This window comes from Carettochelys insculpta, chromosome 3 (assembly GCF_033958435.1).
Source record: "Carettochelys insculpta isolate YL-2023 chromosome 3, ASM3395843v1, whole genome shotgun sequence".
In the NCBI taxonomy this organism is placed as follows: domain Eukaryota; kingdom Metazoa; phylum Chordata; order Testudines; family Carettochelyidae; genus Carettochelys; species Carettochelys insculpta.
Genome location: NC_134139.1, coordinates 22628454 through 22647500, shown reverse-complemented (window position 1 = coordinate 22647500; position 19047 = coordinate 22628454). Strand labels below are relative to the sequence as shown.

General features: G+C 41.2%; 1 protein-coding gene across 4 annotated transcripts in view; it reads right to left on the bottom strand.

The window, feature by feature from the left end:
- BCL11A (BCL11 transcription factor A) overlaps nt 1-19047 on the bottom strand; it is a 104932-nt gene that overhangs the window by 12838 nt on the left and 73047 nt on the right. For all 4 annotated transcript variants that reach the window (XM_074989473.1, XM_074989475.1, XM_074989474.1 and 1 more), the window contains one exon: nt 1-746. This exon is cut by the window's left edge. In XM_074989473.1, the coding sequence (XP_074845574.1) occupies nt 1-746 (746 nt within the window). The remainder of the gene's footprint in view (nt 747-19047) is intronic.

The window sequence follows — 19047 nt, the reverse complement described above, 5'->3', positions numbered from 1 at the left end:
GTCACAGAGGTTGCATTTGTAGGGTTTTTCTCCAGTGTGGCTTCTACGGTGTACTACTAAATTACTCTGAAACTTGAATGTTTTCCCACAAAATTCACAAGACTTGGATTTCATTGGAGGCTGGGAAGGAGGAGGAGCTGACTGAAGAGGAGGAAGGGGCGGTGTTGCCAGAAATGGTGGCTTGCTGCCTGGCTGGAATGGTTGCAGTAACCTTTGCATAGGGCTGGGCCGGCTGGGTGACAACGGTGGACTGGAGGTGTTTCCAGCTAATTCTCTAAGTCTCCTGGAGAAATCCATGGCTGGTGGCTCCATAGCCATGGGGTTCAGTCGTAGCACCCTGTCAAAGGCACTAGGGTGATGGGTTGCAAGAGCCATTTCTTCCGCACCAAGGCGTTCTATGCGGTGTGGATCCAAGTGATGTCTGGGGGGAGGGCTAAACAAAGGAGGTGTGGGTGGAAAACGCCCTTCTCCAAGACCTGAAGCCTCTCTTGATACTGACCCAGGTATTCTTAGCAGGTTAAAAGGATTATTGTCTGCAATATGAATTCCATGGAGTGGTGGCTGTGAAGGACATTCTGCACCTAGTCCTGATGGGATACCAACCCGCGGTGTCAGGGGACTTCCATGCTCGCTTTCTAAGTAGATTCTTAATCCGTGAGTATTCTGTGCGTGTTGCAAGAGAAACCATGCACTGTTGAAAGGCTGTTTACAAGTTGTACACGTGTAGCTGCTGGGCTCATCTTTACCTGCAAAATAATACAACAGCAACATAAATGTTTAATCACTGAATAGCTAATCAATCATTGATGGAGTTTTTTGTTTGTTTGTTTGTTTGTTGTCTTTCTAATCTTTCTTTTCCCTACCATTAAATCTAAACTGGAGAAAAAAATATCTAACTGGTGAGTAGTCAGGAGGAAGGGGAGCTTGCAAATTTAACCATATCAAATCTGAACGGACTTCCTGCTTTTTTTTTCCTTCCCTACCAATCAGAAGAGCATGTGAACAGGTAACAATGTTAAAGAGTCATCAAAAAGATGATTCAATATGTTCATTCTCATTATGGCTTCACAGATACCTTGATCTTACCTTGCTAATACTGAAAATGACAAACTCATTAAAATAATTTTATTAAACGTATTATGCGAAAACATATACAGAGGTCCAAAGAAACAGCCCAAAGTGCAATGATAGCTAAGGAAGATGAGAAACCTTGGATTATCATCCGCCTCATTATTCTGAGAGACTAACAATGTGTAGAAAATTAGACAACATTGCATGCCCTAAGCAGGGTGTCAACTTAAGTGGGAAAAGAAAAGGGAAGACGAAGAAACAGAAAGATGCAGTTGAGTTAGTAAAATATCTGGACAGTAGCCAAGAGGTCTGGATGCATGCCCTGTTGGAGTCACATTATGTCTCTCACCCTGAAAAGAATTCGAGGATGGTAAATGCCACTTTGGCAAGTAGCTAGCTAACACTAATTCATAACAATTTATTTTCAGACATAACCCGGACATTATAAAAGAGCAAGTGACTAATAAATAACTAAACAAAAAGCTAACTAATACTGGCACAAGAAAGGAGACACAATTAAATAGATTGCAAAACAAGAGAAAGGAATGACTTTTGGAGGGTCACAGGCAAGGGATCATATGAAATATGGAGAAGACCAATACATTTTTATTTAATGCTGTAATTTAAAAAAACTTCCATTTTCACCACAATAAGTATTTTTCACTGATAACTGTTGTTAAATTGAAATTAGAACAAAGCTGAGAACAAAACTTCATGTTCGGTCCAACACCTGACAGTTCTCATTGAGTTGCTAGTTAGTGATTTAAAAACAAAAGCTCTTGAGGTCTGCTCAGGAACAAAAATATAACGGTCTTCCAAAATAAGCCAGGCTTACAATGGTATTTGACTGCATAATGTACTCCTGGTCTGACCTGTAATTTACTTGACAATGCATTTATAATCTCACTCAGTATAACCCACTCGTGGGTAAAACCTCTTTACAAAATTAGATGGTAGATGCCTAAATTAGGTTTCAAACAGTTGCCTAATGTGGAGGGGGAGGGAAGGAGCAGAGAAGGATTTGGACAGAACATTTCAACATTAGTATCTTCTTATCAGCAATTTCCTTGTTTTCCTCCTCACTTCAGAGAAAAAAAAGAAAAAAGCTTTATAAGGATATTTTCTTTATATATCTATTGAATAATGATTCGTGAATATGACAGACAGCCTATAGTTCTGGCTATAGTGACCCATAGCCATTTTTTCTGGTGCTTTCAGGTTCCTCTATTATTATACATTTAGTCTGACAATCTAAATTGGATGAGTAAAGAGAGATTCAACCACTGATAGCAAGCATTTAACACTTTAGTCACTTAAAAAGTCCTCAGAATAATATTAAACATTCTTCAATTGAAGCCAGCATTTGAATAAAACGCATTACAGTCTTTAGTGAGTGCTCCAAATACAGGCATAAATAAATATTTAAATCTGTTGGAAATACAACAAAATTCAATTGGACTTTCACATTCCTGTGCTCATAAAGAATTAAATGTGAAAATTGTATTTATTTTGCTGTCATAAAGTGGAAGTTTTTAACAACATACCTCAAGGTACAGCATGCTAACAATGTAATGCTACCCTACTTCTCTATTTTATATATTAGGTCAGAGAAAATGGCATTTTATCTTACAATGAGGATACAACATACAGTTTTCACTATCACATTTTAGTATTCCCATCAACTAGATATTCTAGATCATAAGGGCAGCTAGTGTAATCATAATGTCAATGAGAAGGGCTGTTATGACTGAGACTAAAGATTACATGGAAAAAGCTGCTTTGAAACTGGTAATTATTACCAGTCTGCTAATAGCAAATGATGCATTACAATTTCTCCATATAATCTGAATTTCACTCAGCTCCTTCCAGTGCAGTATATTATATTACAGTGCTCACAAATTCTAAATTCTTAAAGTACGGTCATCAATAAATGTGTTACTTGCCATCATTTGCAAAATTACTTTGTTCATAACATCTTCAACTGTTATAAAGACTAGAATTGATTTCCTTCATAGCAAAATTAGGGCTACATTGATTCACTGAAGTGTAAAATGTAACATTATTCTTCATTTGCTTTGAAGAAAAACAAGTTTTCAATTCACCATTCATGTTTGGTACTCAAGATAACAATTTAAATTTAAAGTAATGTTTATTTACATCACTCGCCTAATCTTAACCAGTCTAATATTTTCAATTGAGCTATATAAAAGACAAAGCAATGAAACAGTTAAAGTCCAGCAGTGATTTACCTACTGCTTTGAAGAAACATAGTTTCTAATTGGCCTGTTAGTGCTTGATTAATAATGAAGGCTATTGACTGACCATATTACCACCAAGAGATATGTTCCAGTCTGGTACAGGCTTGCCAAATTGTAAGAATTACAGCAATAATCCACATAGTACCACCCAAGGAATGAGAGGTGTTTGTAAACCATCACATTCTGGGCACAGAAGTCCCTTTTCTCTTAGCAATCGCTTGTTTCCGATTCTGGTATCAGGCTAAGCTCCTGTTTTCGGACACTATAGTGTTCCCACTGAAGTCAATGACAAAATTTCTACTGAATCCAGCAGGAGCACAGGCAGATCCTAGAGCCTGTTGCTCTAATTGTTATAGACCCAATTTTACTCACATCAAGCAGTACCTTACTCCACATGTTAGACCCATTAATAGGGGGATAAACAAGTGAATAAACAAGTCATCCCCAACTTTTGTTTTTACGCAAGCCTTACAAGCCAAAACCAAAGGGGAATCAAGGAGACCCCAATCCTGCACCCCCAAAACACACGGGGTTCAGTCACCTACTAAAGTTCTCCACTCACTGAGAGGCCTTAAGGGCATCATAGGTTAGGACCAGGATTCTCTTAGTGCACACCCATTAATTCACCCACAGACCGTAGGCGCCCCATGCCACTCAGCTTATTGGTGTTCCTGCACTAAACCTCTGGGTTTGGAGGTGCTATGTGCATGCTCTGTCTCGGTGGAGGATTTAGCCCCCTGTGCTGCAGGGCCAACTGCCACCAGGGACCCTGGGGCAAGGCAGAAGGGGTGGGGCTGGGACCAGACAGCCCTTAGAGCCACCAGACCACAGCATGCACCCCTCCTCCTGCACCCCTCAGAGTCCTGCAGAGTAGTGCTCCAGTGGCAATTCAAAGGGGCCCAGGGCTCTGGCAGCCATGAGCTCCAGGCCCTTTTGAATATCTAGGCCTCGGTGCAACTGCCCTCCTGGCTCCCTCATCATCATCGGGCCTTCCCCTATGAATAAGGGAACAATCACAAAAGAAGCTTTGTGAGGTTCACCTCAAACTGCTCCATTGGCAGAGTTGACATGTCTCCATGACATGCTGCGTGGATGCAAACAGCACCACACAGTGCATTGTTCTGTGGCTCTGTGACACTGTCCAGTGATCATATAAGGTCTTCTGTCCTACAACTAGGAGAAATTTTACTGTACTGCAGGGATTTGACATAAAAATAAAATGCAATGGAAAAATCAAATCCCAGCCCAGTAAAATCACTGTCCCAATTTCTTTAGAAAAATGTGAAATAAATGTTTTACCTACAGATAATTGCTAACTTATTTTATGTGCATCAAATGATTAGCTACAGATCTTAAGAAAGTACATTGCACTTTTGTAGAAAAGTACTGAGCATTTCTAAAATGAAAGCTCCATCCCCCTGAACTAATAACAAAAAAATTCAGTCTTACCCTATTTAAAAAAAAAAAAAAGGTGATCGAACTGGGGAATGTGTAGGTGACAGATATAGATGCCTGATCTGAAAAAAAAGTTAACAAGTGAATGGAATGTCTATTGGCATTTGACTGCTTTTAAGGGAAGTCCACACATTTGCTCAATAAGATATGAAGGCATGTCTGCCTTTAGCACCAAACAGGGCTTTTTAAAAAAGGCATTTCTTCTTTGTTTTGCATTGTTTCATGAGTCAAAGAATGCTGTCATCCAGAAACACAATATAGTTGACTCTGAACCAGACCTATAGGCATGTCCACAGTCACCAGCAGCACAGCTAGACAAGGAGCTGGGGAAAAGGCCAGCTTGAAGAGAAGCAGTAGACTAGATGACACTATGGAAAAAAAAATCATTCTGGAGGTAGGCATATGAGAGCTTCCATTGCCAAGTGAGTAAGGGAATAAAAAACAAGTATATACCAGTGGGCTTGGGAAGCACCTCCTTCAGGCTACATCTACAGGAGAAGCATCTGTCTATAGAAGTTACTGTCAGAAGAGATGTTCCGACAAAACTTTTGTCGACAGATCCTACCAACACACAAAAGCAGATCCATCATTTGATCCACTCTGTCAACAAAAGGGCCCCTGGGAGCATTTACACAGCTTTCTTGTCCACAGTTTTTGTTAACAAAACACATTTTGTGTGTAGATGCTTCACGAGTTTTGGCTACAAAACCCCACTTTTGTCCAGACAACTCCCTAGTGTAGACATAGACTCAGCTCTTACAAGTAAAGGCTAGATCCAGAAAAGCTGATCACTAGACATATGCATTGCTAGACATTCTACAAGCCTTGAAATGACAACTGTGGGGGTCTTATGGATGTGACTGGGAGTTCCTCATCCAAAACATGGAAGTTTATGAGTTTAGGGCCCCAAACACAAACACAATACACCCCATAACAAAGCATCATATGGGCTTACTACATTCTGTTCTAGAATGACCCTAGATTAGGAGAAATCTAAGCCTCAGTCCATTTCACAAGCAAAAAAACGTAAAGGAAGATAGTAATAAAGGAGGAACAGACTATGTGCCTGTGGAGACTGCAAAGCATTTCATTTACAGCCACCAACATTCCCCTTGGACAACTCCTAGCCCCAGTTAAGTTAATGGCAAATGTACCAAACTCCAGACAGACCAGGATTTGGTGCGCTATACTTCTGCGAGAGGTTGGAAATTAGTTTTGTACAACTCAGACCAACATTCCCACAAACCCAGGAGGAAAGCCATTTCACTGTACCCTGGGGGGAGGGGGTGTCACATGGAGGAAACCTCAGCAAGGGTCCCCCTTCCCAGAACTCCCTCCAATGGTAATGGGGGCTGCCCCTCTGTTGAAAAAAAGCAGTGGATTTAGCCCCCAAACCATCTGGGGCTTTGTGACTTCATGTTGACTCTGAGCACTCCTCTACACCTGAAAGACCACAGCAGCACAGCACTGTGTAGACACTAGTTACAGGAATGGGAGTTGTCCCAGCCGCCTCCCTAAGAACTCTGCCCTCTACAGCAGGGTTAAATTAATTACATGCCACAGAAATGTGAATTTTTCACACCCCAGAGCAATGTATCTGGGTTGCCCTAACTTTTTAGTGTCAATCAGGCCACAGACTCCAAAAGGAAGAGCAGCTCCACCCCATCTTCAACTTCAGCTGGGGCTGCCCGAGGTTCTTTAACCATTGAGACATGCAATGACAGGGTATCCCACTGAAGGGATTTCCTCTGAGTGCCAGGAGAGACAAGGTGCCTCTCTGCCAGGACCTGCCTTCAGCCAATCTGCCTCTCCATGCATGACAGAAACCTGAAAGAGTAAAGCAAGTGTGTGCTGCAGAAACCTGGGAGGCATGAGATCCACCCATGAATCTGAGAAAAATTATACTTCTCCATCTCCATCTGAGATATGTTAGGCAACCATGCTGCAGTGGGACTTGTGCTCAGCTCCTTTTAGGATAATGGAAGGAATGTGAAGAAGCACCACAAACTCAAGGCTCACTTTGGTCCGCCATGATCATTTGGACAGTGCCCAATTTCCCAGGTCTAAAGAGTAAGTAGGAGGGTGTCAAACTGTAGAAAGATCTAACCCCACTGATGTCGCACACAACCCTCTGTTGCTGCAGTCAGTTTGGGGGAATTACGAGAAGCAAAAAAAAAGATGTTTTTGATCATGGGTAAATATTGTGGTTTAAATTTTCAAAATGAGGGTGTGTTTTTTTGGCGAGAGGGTAAACAGTTTTTGGTGCCTGACTAGAGACACCTGGACAAGACTTGACTTCCAGACAGCAGTGAGCACACACCCTATGAGGCACCCAAAAATCCACAGGCACACAGAAGTGTAGCCACTATAGCCCACAGCAGCGTGGTCTTCAGTGCAAAATGTATCTTCTTCTCCTTATAAAATGTACAGTTTTCAAGCAAAACCAGGGTTTAAAGGACACAGTTCCTTTATTACAAGGTTACTTACTACAATATAGGGTGACCATATTTCCCTGTGCCAAATACAGGACACCTGGTAAAATTGCTCAGACTTCATCAAGTTCAACGGGAATCCGTCAGACCTATACCATACAAATGTTCAAAATAACATTGTTTACTGAGCACCCATTAAAAAGACATACTACATTTTATAACTAAAAGGTAAAAACATTAAAATATATATTTTAACTGAACTGAAGTCAGACAGAAGTTTGTAACGGAGAATGCTGCGTGCTCATGGTTTCTAATGCAAAAGCTTTCCTCTTGTTTTGCAATGAGGCATATAGTATCATAGTGTCATAGAATCTTATGGCTGGAAGAGACCTGAGGAGGTCATCTAGTCCAGTCCCCTGCCTAAAACAGGATCAAGCCTGACTAAATCATCCCAGCCAGGACCATATCAAGCCGTGACATTACAAAGTCAACATTTACCAACTGTAACCACACCCATGCCACAGTGAGCTGGGAACAGGGCTGCTGCCCTGCCCTGGGAGACGGGGCTCCCTAGCTGCAGAAGGCAACTGCCCCACGGGGGCTCCCCGGCTCACGTGGGAGGATGCCCTGTGGGTGTGGGAGGTCCCTGGCTCCACAGGCAGCTGCCCTGCAGGGCCGAGGGATGGGGCTACCTCTCTGCAGGGGACTCCCTGGCTGGAGGGGCAACTGCCCCAAAGAGAGGCACCAGGTCCCCTTAAAATCTTAAACAAGGAGCTAGTGGAGACACACTATCTCCTCCTCCACCCCCACCACAACATACCCTCCCTTACCATGTGACAGGGCCCCAGGCTCCCTGTTGCTGTCTCACACCTGGGTGGTCAGTACATGCTGCACTTGCTCTCCAGCCAACAACTGGTACCTGCAGCTGCAGCTGTGCTGACTTGGGGGAAGGGCCACTCAGCAGGGGGCATGAGTACAGGACAATTAGCCATTTTGTTAAAATAAGTCAGGACGCTTGCCTGACACCATAAATATAGACTGTCCCGCCGAAAGTGGGACAGGTGGTCACCCTAAGACAATAGTTTGTTGCTTTGGAAGGTTCGTATCATATGTGTCTTTTGTTACCAGACAGGCAAAATATAGAAAGTTACTGAGACTTGAATATGTGAAAATTTATAACAAATACTTTTCCACCCTCCTGACCTCTTCACAAAAAATTATTTGAGGAACTGTTTGAACCTAGACCAGAACTTCTTTATTCTGCTTTAATATCAAATGATCGCTTGCTTTTTGTCTCATAAATTTGGGATCGTTACAGTATTTAAGAGGGTGGAGGCGAAAGAGAGTTAAGTGTTACCACTTGTACTTGATTCATCTCTTCTCCATCTGGCTCATCAAATATCTTTTCCTTTAGAAACGCACACTGTTGAAATGTCTTCTATTAAAACTTCAGAAATGAAACTACTGGGACATAGGAAGCTAACAGAGACTGAAGACAGATATGTTCAGTCTGGTTATGGCTACACGACAGCTGGGACCATGTCTCCCAGACACACTTTCACATTGAAAACAGCAGCGTGGACAGTGCAGCTGAAGCAATGGCACAGGCCAGCTGCTCAAGTACAATACTCACCTGTCCCTGCCCACCTGTCCATTTAGGACTGAATTCAGGTACTAGCCCCTGCTGCAAATCCAAGCTGCTATTTTCAGCATGCTAACTAGAGATGAGCTAGTGTGTGTCAACCTGCCCATGCTACAAGGCATAATCCCAACAGCAGTGTATACATAGCCTCTGAATCTTCTGCAACCTACTTCTGTTTGTGAGCACTGAGGGCAAAATAACCTCTTTTCCTAAGTCACCCTTCCCTGGCAGTTAGCATCACTGACATAAAACTGTAATTGTTCCATGAATTTTTTAACTTAGCTAACTGAATACTAGGCTTGGTTTTGTCTGTTTGTTTGTTTTTCTTTATGACTGAGCAGGTTTCAAAAGATACATTATTACACCGGGACCATCAAAAAGGGATTAGAAGTGGCTGTGAGTTTTGTTAAACGGTGGGGAACTTGGGGGTGGGTGGATCATTTTTCTGTAATCTAACATATTTATCATTTCTCTATTGTACCCTGTTTTCATTGGAAGGATGACCATTAGTAAATATTGACCTTGATTCACAACTGTGTTATTCCACTGTGACTCCACTGACTTATTGGTATAACTGGTGAATCCTGTTTACTATTCTTACATTAAATGTTAAAGGAAGAACACAAATAAGACCACATGAGAAAATTATGCAGCACCAAACCAGAATGAAAAATGCAGTTTCATATTATGTATATCTGAGAGAGAGATAGTAAAAGAATAGGAGAATAAAATCCACTAGAAACTCATTATGAACAACAGTGAAACTGAACAACAAAGATGAGTGAAAAACCAACAATTTTGAGCAAAATGTTAAAATCTGAAAATTGTTTCATTACATAGGAGTCAAAGTAGCCCCATATTTTGTTTTGTATGAACCTTTCCATGACCTCTTTATCCCTATTTTATTGGTGTCTTCATAAAAATCATTACTGAAATTTTCAGTCATCTGAAACTCATTTCTTCTTACCAGAAACTGAGATTTTGTGAAATGAAAAACATCTAAAATGATTATTAAAAAATCAAGATGTCACAGAAAACATTTAAAAAGCAGATTTTGATAATCTCAATAATTCCTTGCAAAATGCTTCATTCTCAAAAAGTGGCCTTTTCTGTCATTCCCCTCCCCTCCCCATCCAAAATCTCTTTCTGCAACAAGTTTGGACATCTTTATGGATATTTTATTTTCAGTGTCTAAACTGAAAAACACAAGCAGCATAAATTATAAAAAAGCAAGCAATTATAGTAATTATCTTTCTACTGGAGAATCTGGAAAGATGACTTAGCAGGGTAGGATTTTATAGTAAAGCAAAATATTACTTTTAAACTGCTGATACCTCTTTACATTTCCTGATGACAGCATTACTTCAAGTTCTCTCATACAGAGCTTAAAGCATTGTTATTCTGTTCCTTTCACATTCTTTTGCCACGCCCACAACTATGGCATTTGAGTGCCTTTCATTTGTGCTGCTGAGCTGAACAACTACGACTAATTCATTAGGAGGAAAAAAAACAGGCTTAGACAGTATGGGTGGGAAAGTCTATGCCTTTTATTCTTTGTGTGATGGGAACACAAAACAGACAGGATGCTACCTGCAGTAAGACAACTCCCTAAAGACCATCCAGAGTACTGCTAAATCAATCCAATAAACATCCAAGTAGCAACAGCTCAAACAGCTACAAGTCTATTTTCCTGGACTCTTTGGCCTTTTACCTTTGTCCAGGGAAAGGAAACACATGCCCATTTAAGGTGCAGCCCTTATGACCAACAGACATGCTATCTGCAGGGAAGAGGCTGACAGTTTCCAAGTGAGAAAGGGTGCGGCCATGTAGTCAAGCTGCAGCGGGATAATAGTTTACTATTTAAAGTTAGACAACAGCAGAATTATCGGGAAGGGCAAAGAACAGAATCTCTTGCCTGCCATAGGTTTAATGTTTAAGAGTCTGGAAAGGAAAATGAGGCTTATTTGGAGCGAATGTAAGAATTGGGGTAGAATCACAATATAGGAAGGGACCTCAAGAGGTCATCAAGTCCAGTCCCCTGCCTTCATAGCAGGACCAAGCACCATCTATATCATCCGTTAGATATTTATCTTACCAGTTCTTAAATATTTCCAATGATGGAGATCCTACAACCACCCTAGGCAATTTATTCCACTAATTAACCACCCTGAGAGCTAGGAAATTTTTCCTAATGTCCAATCTAAACCCTCCTTGCTGCAATTTAGGCCCACTGTCTCTTGTCCTACATTTCTCCCTCCTCCTTGTAACACCCTTTTAGGTGCTTGAAAGCTGTTATCATGACTCCCCTCAGCCTTCTCTTCCAAACTAAACCAACCTAGTTCCTTTAATCTTCTCTCATAGGTAAAATTTTCTAGACCTTGAATCATTTTAATTGCTCTTATCTGGATCCTCTCCAATTTCTCCACATCTTTCCTAAAATATAGGGCCCAGAACTAGACACAGTATTCCAGTTGAGTCATAATCCATGCAGAGTAGAGTGGAAGAATTACTTCTCATGCCTTGCTCATAACACTCCTGTTAATGCATCCCAGAATCATGTTTGGTTGTTTTGAAACAGCCTTGTACCATTGACTTAGCTTTTGGTGAACTATCACCCCTAGATTCCTTTCCTTTCTTGGGAGTCCCTTCCCACTTGTATGTGTGAAACTAGTTGTTCCTCCCTAAGTGCAGTACTTTGAATTTATCCTTATTGAACTTCATCATATTTGCCTCAGACCATTTCTCCAGTCTGTCCAGATCATTTTGAATTCTGACCCTATCCTCCAAAGCACTTCCAACTCCATCCAACTTGGTATCATCTGAAAACTTGATAAGCATCCTCTCTATGCCATTATCTAACTCAAAGGGAAAAGGCTCTTCCATATACACACATTTCACTTTGGACCTGGTTCAACGCCCATCAAATTGGTGGCAAGACTTCTCTCGATTCCAATGAGTGTGGGATCGGGCCCTCTCAGGGAAAATGGAAAGTTTGTGGGTGAATATTTTATTTCTAGCGTCAAAATACAGTACTTCATATTTTTCTTACTCACATTATTTTAAAAAATCTAATAAAACCTAATTTTACAGAAGACCAGAATTGAAATGGATCTCTTGCTTGCATTATAGTGCTTGGCAAAAAGGAGATGGCTTCTGCTGTCCCTCAGGAGCATTGCAGAGCTGCCAGTCATTCTGGCCTGACCTCAATGTCTGTCACCATTTTCAAGGCAATTATTATTTGGACACCCAGAAAAAAAAAAAAAAAAGCCTGCTTCAGGCTCCAACTTGGCAATTCAGATACCAGTCTGGAAGTGATTGTGTGTTTTAAAACTTGGGGGTGGAAATCTGTCACTTTTTGATTACCAGAGAATGGAAGCAAATTGCAGTTTGTGGATTCACACAATGATTTGGTTCTTAAAATTTAGCTTTCAAATAGATGGCAAAGAAATTTCTCGAACAAATAAGATCCGTCAAATATAAGCAGTTTATACTTAACTACTAAGGTCACAAAGACATATAAATAATACACAGAGACAGACTTCAACATATACACGCCCACTAATTTCAAAGATAAACTATAGAGTCTTATATTGGACTACATTGTACCATCAGATTTCTAAGCAGAACTCATTATTGATATAATCTGGACCGCAACTTCTAAAAATATTCACAAAGTGATCAAACCCTGACGTGCAGATTCTGTTCCAGCTCTCTTCCAACTGTCTTTAACAGGACGACTCCCATGAGTAAGGATTTTCCGGGACTGGGACCATAGTCCCTAATGCCATCTGATCACTTTTTGCTATTTAAAAAGACAAAAATGATTAGTACTGTTGCAAATCACTATGTTTTCCCAATAGGGGTTTTGTTTTTCCTTTAAAATTTATAATCACTGTAAATTAATGGACTTTTAAAATGAAGTGACACCCAAATAGCCTTAACTAAAACTCCTCTAGCTAGATGTACAGACAGATACATTCTCCTTCAGAAGTCATTAAGGTCTATCAGGTCAATGACCCAGCAAGTAAGAAATCTCAGGTAAGCCTTGACCCGACAGAGCATCAAAGCTCCTTCAAAGCAGTCACCCGATTATGCAGTAAACAATACCCTGTGTCAACAGTCCATAATTACGTATTTACCCAATGGCTGTTAGGGACAATCAAGTTAATAATTCACGTTTTAAATACAGTGTAATTATATAGTTACAAAAATGTTCCAAATAACTGTGCTCAGTTTCATACACCTATATGATGAATTGCTTCCTACTTTTCTCTCTGGCAGTTCCCTTTAAGCCTTTTCTTCCGTTCTAACAGCAGCAGTACTAAACCTACATACTAGGAAGTGGCTACTAAAACATAAAAAATGCATGTTAAAATTACACTACCAGCTAACTACTGCAGGTTTTCCTGGAGAGGCTGTATGGCTTAGTGTTCAGTATTTGGGCTTGTATGTGCATGCTAATCCTAACTCTGACATTCACTTACTATGTGACAATGGGAAAGGCTCTGCCCTATCTCATTTGTCCCTTTAGAACACAAGCTTGTCAGAGGACAGATTATCTGTCACGGCTGGCATCTAGCACAACGGAGTCCTGATCACAACTGGGGCCTCTAGCTGCTATTAGAACACAAATAATTACAGTAAAAGAAAACTCTGATTGACAGCAGTGGGAGGGCTACAAGATTTGATCATCAAGTTATATGGGCTCAATTTTTTGCCCATGCATAAAGAGGCCCACCACAACAATGGCCACATGCTCGTTTCTCAAACACAGCAAACCACATGCTGCAAGTGCATAAGGGGGCGGGATGTCCTGGAGTGCGCACACACGGGCTTGTTTGCACTCCCCAGTGTAGACGCCCATGGGCAGCCCCAAGCAAAGTGGATTCTATGGGTTTGAGTTACCTCATGAAAGCAGAATATACATCCGTGCTGTCTTGCCCATGCCTCACTCAACAGTGTTTTTATCCAGAGGTGCAAAGTCATATATGATGACACCTAAGAACCTGCGATGTTTTCTGACCTCAGCAACATCTCAGCAGAAAACAGAGGGAAAGACAGAGCTAGAGGTCTAGCCTTGCCTTCCATATCCCCTTGCTTCTCAAGGGTCAAGTCCCAACCTTTAAATTATTTTTGTTTTGAAACTGCCAATATTGTCATTTTATTTTTAAAGCCCTAAATTATATAACAAAGTATTTCCTCACAAATGCAGGATTAGAAACAGTCATATGATTCTGTATTACTGAGCCTAAGTACCAATGCCATACAGCCCAAGTAAATTCTATGGGAAATCGCTTGTACAGTACAACTGAGCATTCCTGGAAAAATCAAACTGAGAGAACATTTTGAAACCACTCAGTCTCTGCTCCCTGGGCAAGACACTGGATGGAATATTGATGCCACTGGTTAGAGCAACTTGGAGTAAGCACATTGGAGTAAATCTAGACAGAAGTACTACCCTCCCCTTTATTTACATGTCATTTTTTAGTTCTCTAACATCATCTCAGATTCTGTTACAAAAGTATAAATTATTTTACCACTGAACAGACTTTTTGTATAACATTTCTAAAGCACAAGGCTGCATGGCACACTGTATTTTGTTAGTCAACTTTACAGAACAAATTTTGTGTATTATGCTAATGGGGTTACACTTGTGATTAATTTAGCCCAATACATGCACTCAAATGGTAGCTGGAATATTGTTGCTTGTATTACTTAATTGCAAGCAACGCTAGCATGGTGGTCTTGCCCAGGATCCTACTCCCCTTCTGCAATTGCTAGCACTACAAAGCCAGTATTAAGGAGAGTGCCCATTGCATGTATACGTATCAGAGGTATAGCCCAGTTAGTCTGTATCCAAAAAAACAGCAAGAAGTCCTGTGGCACCTCATAGACTCGCAGATATTTTGGAGCATAAGCTTTCGTGGGCAAAGACCTGCTTCATCATCTGACATCAGATGATGAAGCAGGTCTTTGCCCATAAAAGCTTATGCTCCAAAATATCTGCGAGTCTATGAGGTGCCACAGGACTTCTCACTGCATTTATAGCAGAGTAGGTCCCATTCCTTGGGGCAGTGTTCTGAATGTCTGCGCATTCCACAACCATGGCTACGTCTAGCCAGCAAGTAGACAGTAGCAGAAGGTATGACAAGCACATGTGAGTATGACCCTGAATTTGATCTACTTGATGCAGATAACACTGGTAGTGTCATTAGTTGCGGCCACGTGGACTTCAGTGTGAACTCACTCCCCAGTGCAAATGTGCCAGGGGCCCTGGGTATGTACTTGAGCTGCTAGCCCATGCTGAAGTCCATGCCAAAAATATCTTCACTACTATTGTTACCCATACTCCCTCAGTTAAAGCTATTATCTTCTCTTGCCTGTAATGCTTCTGACAGCCCCACTGTGCTTTATTGCAGCTGCAAAAGCCAGTCCCACCTAGGCTGGAGGGGGGGTACTGTGATCTGCACTGACAAGGGTGACATTCAGTAAGGACACCTATATACACACACTACTTAAAACAAGCTGTGTAGCTCAGTTTGCCCAGTTAAATGTTCTCAGTGCCAAAGCTTTATAGTAAAATGCTCACCTTAGAATAATGCTGATCTAAATGTTTTTGGACTAGATTAGGCTTCTTTCTGTGGATCATAATTCTAATTGCGGGTCAGCTTCAGGATTTTGGGGATATAGCAGTTATTCTTGGGATCCTCTCCATCTTCTCAATCTCTTCTTTCCCCGCAGACAAATCCTCTCAATCCCTCCTTCACTCTGGTAATGCCTGCTCCTCTGCTTCAGTTTCCAGTCCTTCACCAGTCAGTGCATGCAGACAACAAGAGACTCCACCAGCCCAAGTTTACTCTGTCACCCTCTGACAAACTGAGGCATCTTGGCCAGGGTTCTGCAGGTCCCCTTAATCAGTACCTCTGTCCACAGATCATCTATTGGGAAAGCGAAACTTTATTATGTCCCTAGACAAGTTCCAGGTCACTAACGAAGATGCAATTAGAACCAGAGCTGCACCTCACCCTTACAGAAGCCAGGTTTATACTTCCACAACAGAGTGTCAGGAGAGTTGTTTATCTATGTTCTTGTTCATCTTAGTCTGCCTCCTCTATGTAATCTAAGAATCCTTGATGTTGAAAATGATATAATACTCAGAATACCTGGGTTTGGGGAATGTGAATAAAGCAATTTTTATAGTTTTACTGCATGTTCAGGGTGTACAGAGTATTTACCATATATCCTGTCAAGGAACACAAAAGAAGTATTTGAAAATTCAGTGCTTCAGGCTTCAGCAGTTTAAAGTCACAAAAAGGAAGATAAAGAGAAGAATTTCTTATTTATAGATTTGCAGATGAAATTCAATGAAAACACACCAAAAATGCTTTTTTATGTCAGTAAGGCTGATTCAATTTCCAGGCTTGCAAGGTCCCCTCTATTTGAGTATTACCCGACCCCAATAACATTCTGTGTTCCAAGGTTAAGATCTGTTTCCTTACAACAGTGCAGAAATCTGTTGTTTCAGTTGTGGCAGCAGAATTCAGCTTTGAAGGACAAGTTAGTACCATACTACATTTAACTGGATTCAGTTCATCTGATTTTACAGTGCCTTGCTTTCTGGAATATATAATCATCTCTTTCTGATGACATTTTAAATATCCAACTAGATAAATAATTGGAGCAATAATTGATAGCTGAGTCAAACTAGAAGATTATTGATTGGCACTGTACCCACTGAAACAAATGTTCATCTTTCAAACATTACAGTAAGGATGCTTAAATCTAACTTTTGCAGATAAATGGTAAAAATCTGATGTACTGATAAAGCAACTGTAAGACAATATGCCCTTTGGGATTTGATTTCTTTGTGAAAATTTTTAGAACAAAAATTAGCATCAAGATTTATATTTTATTTCAATAGTCACAAGGATATGGATAAGTAGTTGAATATAAACACATGCAGAGAAGTTCCAAAGAGTTGTTTATTAACTCTCTATCTTCCTGAATGGTATTAAGCTGCTCTTCAGTGCTACTTTCAGAGGAGTCCAGCCTGCCATCTTCCTGCACATCTGTCTCCTTACCAGCGATGGGAGTTACATACCCACGTCAGCAGCAAGTTCCCCCCATTGCTTTCTGTACAACTCTTACAGCGTGCGCAATGGAGCCAGTTTAAATATTTATTCTCTTAGCAAACTATGAATAAAGTTGAAAGGAGAAGCTCAGACTCTGGGCCTGAGCCCAGTCTCCCTTAAACAGGTATAAATCAGGAGAAGCACCACCGAAGTCAGTGGAGTTTCACCACTGTAAAAACACAACAGATGAGATCAGAATCCAGCAGATGGACAAATACTGAATTTTTGAGGTTTAAAAGGAAAACTACCTCTCAGATCTTGCAAGACAGGTGCTTTTGCCTACTTTCTCTTTCTTTCTTTCTTTCTTTTTCTTTCTTTCTAATTACAGAATATCAGCTCTACAGCCCTTCCTACATACAGTAGGGGGTAGAAGGACAGAGTGAATCTGAGAAATTTATTGATGGAGAAGAATCATAAATGACCAACATGGATGCACAGATATGGAGAGATGACAAGCAAATGAGCTGCCTAAGAGAAGTGGAGTTGTTGTGAGGCAAAGCCTGAAATTAGGCAAAAGTGCTGGAATATTTGAGCAGGGAACAAAGAATGTAAATTCAGAGGAAGAGATGAAAAATGCACTCAAACGTTTTGAAACTGAGCCATTATGAGCTGATTTAGTCTCATCGCTACTGTTAAAAATCAGAAGCTTGTTAGATGTAATGATTATCTGCGCCTTGACACTTAAGGTATATGAGGGGGCTTGTCAAGCGGCTTTGCTCTAATTTAGAGATCCTCAGTTAATTAGAAAGCCCTCAGATTTTCTGCAAATGGAGGTCACTATCGACAGCTCATGCTTTTGATGCTTTCCATGTGACAGTTGTTGGACTGACCTTCCACGAGCTGGCAGGGTTGTCCAGACTTTTACAGTGTCAGGGAATTCAATCACGGCTGCCAGCTTCAACAAGAAGATACAAGTAAGGTTACTGTACTCACATACGCCGTTTCCTCACATTAAACAAAAGCTGATGAAATCGGTATTCACTTACCACTATAAATAGCTCTAATTTCAATTTTTTTTCTTAGTGGGTGTCACACTGAGCCCAAACCTCAGGGTACTGGTTTATTTAAAAATCTCGCCGAGCAGTACTCATGAGAAAGGGAAGTGTTTTACGGAGGCTGACTTGCTTGCATTGAAACTGCACCAATTGTGGAACAGAAACCCCTTTTTGATTTTTGCTTCCTGATTTCTACATCAGGTATCAGAGGCTGCACCTGCACCAAGACTGAGTCCATGCTTTTATTGCAGACTACATTTGCAGAGTGGGGGAGGTCATAAATCAAACACAAAAAGGTTCAGCAAACTAATTTCTTAAGCCAGAAGTGAACTCTTAAGTGCAGAAACAACTAGTGAGCTTGGTGTATAAACTATGCACACAAGTAAACTAAGGGTCCAGTTCTGGTTCCACTGAAGGCAATGGAAGCTTTGTATTTGCTCTGTGTGTGTGTGTGTGTGTGTGTGCACACGCACATGTGTGCATGCGCATGCATATATGCTTGCTGCTTGGATCTTTAGATAATGAAATGAGTCATTTGACTCCTCTAGGGAATGATCTAATTGTTACTGTAAGTTTATTAAAATAGAGATGTGTAACTCAAAAAATAATCTATTGCTCTTGCGGAGTGATCCCTATTTAAAGGCCTGCTTTTGCTCCTCCTGCAACCAATTCACTGTTATCATGCGCTTTTGTATTCATGAAAAATGAATGTCAAGCAAAGTGGCATTTCATATCTACCTGGCACTTGCATGAATGACTTACACAAGGTGCGGGATGACAGTGAATTGAGCTCACTCAGCAGAGCCGACAGCCACTCCCTGGGAGCAAGGTAGGAGGGGGGACCCAACTCTGTGCTCCTGGAAGGAGCAGGGCCTAGGGTGGAAGGGGCGAGGCTTAGGACAGTCAGCTCTTAGCACCTTTTTGATTACGGCACTGGGCCCTCCCACCTCCTTCCTCAGAGTCTTGTGGAATGGCATAGCAGTGCTGCCACAGCATTTCAAAGGGGCCGGTAGCTCTGGGTCCCTTTGAAAAGCCAGGCCCTGCAGCAATTCCCTCTTTAGC